At 43.2% G+C, this 5,383-nt stretch overlaps 1 protein-coding gene across 1 annotated transcript in view; it reads left to right on the top strand.

Moving 5' to 3' along the window:
- The window catches only part of CEP192 (centrosomal protein 192), a 152,351-nt gene that overhangs the window by 61,913 nt on the left and 85,055 nt on the right, over positions 1 to 5,383 (top strand). Inside the window, exon 17 of the mRNA XM_023519469.1 lies at positions 3,831 to 3,999. Within this exon, the coding sequence (XP_023375237.1) occupies positions 3,831 to 3,999 (169 nt within the window). The remainder of the gene's footprint in view (positions 1 to 3,830; positions 4,000 to 5,383) is intronic.

The raw sequence follows: 5,383 nt of genomic DNA, 5'->3' as shown, positions 1-5,383 counted from the left end.
CCACAACGCCCAGCTATTTTTTGGTTGCAGCCGTCATTGTTGTTTGGCGGGTCCAGGCTGGGGATTTGAACCCGCCACCTTAGGTGTACGTAGCTGGCACCTTAGCCCGTTGAGCTATAGGCGCCGAGCCGGTTTCAGTGTTTTTTACAAGTCTCTTTTCCCTCTGTGTACTTTACAATTTTATTTTGTTTGGTTTGGTTTTCACATTTAAAAAAATACATATGAAGGCATTTAATAAAAACTATCCTCTATAATGACTTACATTACTATGATTTTCTTGTTCAAACTGGCCTTTACTATGAGATCAGGGCCAAAATAATTCTAGACTGGATGGCTTCGCTCCTGGCCCCACTTGTTTTTGTTTTTGTTTTTGTTGTTTTAACTCTTAACAAAATGCAGTTATTTATTAAGTGTAGGTTGCATCCCTTAGAGGAATGCTGAGCTTTCTCATCAAGTTGGTATATGGTCAGATATTTTGAATGAGGGCATTTTATTTAGCTTTCTAAAGTGACCATTGAATTGGGAAGCTCACTCCACTTGGGTGAGCCAGCCAGGCACACTCACCCTTCTGCCTGAGGCAAAACCAGGAGACTTAGTGGAAAAAGACCAATTAATTTGAGGGAAGGCATTATCTGAGCTGAAACTGCTGGGGATATGGTCTGAGTTGATTCGGTTTTGCAGAGTTGCTTAGCATGCATTTTTCTCTGCCATACGCAACACAGTAAACACCAGTGGAGGCCCGTTGATCTGTGTCTGGCATGTGGATTAATCTGTGAGCTCTGCAAGGGTCAGGTTTAGCTTATTAGCAAGCCTACAATCAAATTATGGCTCATCTCTAATTTTCTGATTTTCCATTATGCATTTTCATGTTATATTTTTATTGACATGTAATTAGCATACAGTAGATTGTAGCAGATAATAGATTCAGTGAGTTTTTGGCACTGGTCTCACCTATGTCAGCCCCACCTTCTAAAACATGTAGGACTTGTCCATCCCTCTGTGAAGTACTCCCTGCCCCTCTGCAGCAGTTCTCTCTCCTTGCCCCGTGCTGGTACCTGCTTTCTGATTCATGTCAGTTTTGTTGGGCCATGGATTTCCTGTCAAAGGAATCATGTAGTATATTATGTTCCTTCTTTTATGCTGTTTGTTGTTCTTTTATGCCTGGCTGCTTTCAGGCACCTTGTTTTTGAGGTTCATCCCTGATGTTGCATGTGTGACGTTTGTTGCTAGGTCATCCTCTGACACACTCCTGTGCCATTCACCAGTTCACCTGTTGCAGTGTGTGTTTTCATCCAAGTCTAAATTTCTGGTCCTGTTTAATGGCCCTACTATTGTTTTCCTATATCGACCCAAAATTAATGTGTCCTCAGTTGATATTTCCTGGAGTATTTTATTGACATGTAATTAGCATACAACAGATCGTAGCATATACTAGATCTAGTGAGTTTTTGACACTTGTCTACACCTATGTAAACACTACCTTTTGTTGCATGTATAGTTCTTTCTTTTGCTGAGGAGGTTTTATTTTCTGTTCCTACTGATCATTGCTGTGTTCCATCGTACTCACCTCCTTTTGAGTACACTGGGTGGCTGTTAATTGACAGCCCCCTTTCTGGCCATCCATGAATGTTTCCTTTTTCCTCATTTTCATTTTTGTCTACCTTCCCTTGGTGGTAAGGGCTGGTTTTAGGGTATCCATCCTCTCCACCACTGTTTTTCTATAGTATTGACTGTGCTGTTCATTGCTGTTGATGTGGACTTCAGTTTTACATTTATTTATCATTTTTGAAATCCTTCTTACACTTTTTGCTTATTATGGTGAAAGGGGTTTGAAATTATTTTTCTGGCTCCTGTGGGTTAGTGTTCCATGTTTCCTGATTTCTCTTCATCTCATCTGTTTTTTCATCTCTTTCTTGACATATTTCTGCTTTGTGACCACTATTCATAGAGATAATTGCTTCATTATGGTTTTTTATATACGTGGTGAAATGTTCCAATGTTAGAATTCTCATCTGTTCAGTGATAAACATTTTCCTGGTAGATATAATTTATCTGGGAAGTTTTGGTGCCCATTAGCCTTCCTGCTAGCTGGTCTTCTGGCTTCTAGTTCTTTTCCAAGTGGTTTGTAGAACTGATTTAGAGCTACTAATTCTGGAACTGCCTTTGAGTCTCTTTGTGACCAGCACCTTGGCAGTTTGGGGAATCCCTTTGACATCTGACTTCTTAACTTAAATTTCTCTCCTCTTATTTCCACATGTATTCTTGAAGTTCATTTCTTATCACTTGCATTAATTTAATCTGATCCTGCTAACAACACGCCCCCCAACAGTGGTGCTGAGCTGTTTCCATGCTGTGTCACGGTGTCTGGGGTGGGGTGGGGAGTGGGTGTGCACATAGGGAACAGTAGCTACATAGACGTGCACCAGTTTAGTCAATGACACATTGTTACCTCACCATTGGTTAGAAACTTACTAGTATTTTGACAATACTGTCTTGATTTGGAGGGTTTTTTTTCTTTTGAAAACAGAGTCTCACTATGTCATCCTACGTAGAGTGCCGTGGTGTCACACACAGCTCATAGCAACCTCGAACTCTTGGGCTTAAGGGATTTTCTTGCCTCAGCCTCCCAAGTAGCTGGGACTACAGGAGCCCACCATAATGCCTGGCTATTTTTTGTTGCAGCTGTTAATTATTGTTTTCACGGGCCTAGGCAGGGTTCAAACCCGCTAGCTTTAGTGGATGTGGCTGGCGCCCTAGCTGCTGAGCTACAGGCGCTGAGCCAATTTGGAGCTTTTTATAAGTCCAGAATTCAAATTTGAATTTTCTGTGTGTGTCCATTGCTTAGCTGAGTATTTGGAACTTTGTACAAAAAAAAAATAGATGGTGTAAAATCCAGTCAAGTTAAAGGCTGAATTCAGGCTACTGGTAGAGCATTCAGTAGGTGTGGAAACTTTACTGTTTCCAAAGATGGTGTGACCTCATCTCTTTCCCTGTGCCGCTGGGCACTGGAGCTCTGCTACGTCCCCTTGGGTGCTATCTCCCCTCCTTGCACCTGAGCACACAGCCCTATGGCAGGTCCTCAGGAGTGGAGTTTGGGAGAAGTAACTAGTGTGCATGTATATAAGTAGGTGTAGGATCTCACTGTTCATTGCTTTCTGGCTTTTTTTTTTTTTTAACTTATATATCATGAACCTCTTTCTGAGCCAAAGAGCATTTAACAGTGTGACTCTTAATGGCTGCATTGTGTTTCTACGTCAGATTTTCCATAATCTAGTCCCTCCTATGTGACACAAGATTTCCTATTTTATCATTGATAGCAATGTGATGACATATGTTTTTTGTGAAGTAGTTGTCGTTAATTTTTTCCTTCAGGATAATTCCCTAGATGTAGGATAGCTGAGGGTCAGGGATTTCAACCACTAAGCACTGCTGAATTACTCAGCTGGAGGTGGGGCCTCTGCATTCCCGTCAGTGGGCAGGACTATTACCATTTCTTTGCACTTATCCACATGATTCTTTTTTTCATCTTTGCTCTTTCTGAGCAAGAATTTTTTAGTGCTTTTCTGTCCATTGATCTGTGTGAGGTACAGGGTGATTTCTTATGGAGGGGACAGCTGGCACTGCTCTGCGCCAGTATATGGTGTTTATTATCATAGCTTACCAGTTACTTCATTCAAGAGAAATATAATTTACAATTTCAGATAATTAAGTATAAACAATCCATGGTTGAGTTATTTACAAGACAGTAAGAAAGCATGAGTGCGTCTTTGCTGGTATAAGTGATGTGAAGCAGAGCCCTTCCCACCCTTAGGTGTTCTTCTGTCTTCCAGGTGTGCTGTAGAGTCCTCTGGTTCAGCAGCTCCTCAGAAGCCTCACTGTGGGAGTGGGTCGTCTCAGGTGGAGAGCTCGTGTGCTGGTGTGAGCAGACTGACGTACATGTCTGAGCAGGAGAGCACCTATCCTACCTCAGCCACAGATGATGGCCCGGAGGGCTGCAAGGTGGGCAAGCACTCCGATTATTTTTAGTAAGGCTTCTGGCTCTCAAGTGTTAGAGTTGTTTCATTCAGACTAAATTGCAGCCTGTATAACTTCTGTGTTGCTATTTTACTTTTAAAATGCACGTACTCATGGCCAGGGTGTGGGGGCTCATACCTGTAATCCCAGCACTCTGGGAGGCTGATGCAGGAGGATCCCCTGAGCTCAAGAGTTCAAGACCAGCCTGAGCAAGTGTGAGACCCTGTGTCTATAAATAGCCTGGTGTTGTGCTGGACACCTGTAGCTCCAGGTACTCAGGAGGCTGAGGCAAGAGGATCACATGAGCCCAAGAGTTTGAGGTTACTGTGAGCCATGATGCTACAGCACTCTACCAAGGAGGACAAAGTGAGACTCTATCTCAAAAAATAAATAAATAAACAAACAAACAGCTACTCTTCTTAGCAGACTCCAGAAGACTCAGTATCAGCCCTCACAAAGCTTTCTGTCTGTTGGGGATACGCTAAGAATGTTCATTGCAATGCACATGTGCTGTGGGGACACAGGAGTGACTAAAAGTCTGACTGGGGTGGTCAGCAGAAGTTTTTGGTGGGGAGAATGGACTGAGGCTGGTTTTTGCTGGAGCACTTGGAGTTAGGCTGGGAAGAAGCAGAGTGGCAGGGAAGTATGAGTTGTGAGGAGGGTGCTGCAGGGAGGCCGCTGGCTGCAACTCATCACACCCATGGGAAACAGGGACGAGGCTACCTAAGACAGGGGCACCAAACCGTGACAAGTGCCAGAGGTAACATTTAAGAGTTTGAAGGCTTTTAAGCAGGTCACTGACATGATGTGGTGTGGTTTTTTGTTTGTTTCTTGGGGTTTTTCATTCACCCTCAGTAGAGTGCCCTGACGTCATAGCTTACTACAACCTCAAATTCTTGGGTTCAAGCAATCTCTTTGCCTCAGCTTCCCAAGTAGCTGGGACTATAGGTTCCCACCTGATGCCTGGCTATTTTTAGAGATAGGGTCTTGCTCTTGCTCAGGCTGGTCTCAAACTTGTGAGCTCAAGTAATCCTCTTGCCTTAGCCTCCCAGAGTACTAGGATTACAGGTGTGAGCCACTGCGCCTAGTTTGCTTTGATGTTTCAAAAGTCACTTCGTCAGGATGGAAATTTAAAATTGAAAAAAAATAAAATACAAAGCAAAGAAAAAGCTCCTGTTGTAGATCAGTGTGGGGAATAGGTTTGGAACAAGGTCAGAATCAGGGCCACTTGATGTGAGGCCACTGCAGTTGTCCAGGCCAGAGACAGGGTGGGCTTGAGGTAGGAGCTGTGGGGATAGGAGAGAAGGAGATCAGGGAGATTTGTGCAAGAGAAGTGGATTTTGTCTTCTTTTTTTTTTTTTTTTTTTTT

The sequence above is a fragment of the Otolemur garnettii genome, unplaced genomic scaffold, assembly GCF_000181295.1.
Source record: "Otolemur garnettii isolate 467f Iridium unplaced genomic scaffold, OtoGar3 scaffold00176, whole genome shotgun sequence".
Classification (NCBI taxonomy): Eukaryota; Metazoa; Chordata; class Mammalia; order Primates; family Galagidae; genus Otolemur; species Otolemur garnettii.
The sequence above is the reverse complement of the archived record's forward strand: the minus strand, read 5'-3'. Positions and strand labels throughout refer to the sequence as shown.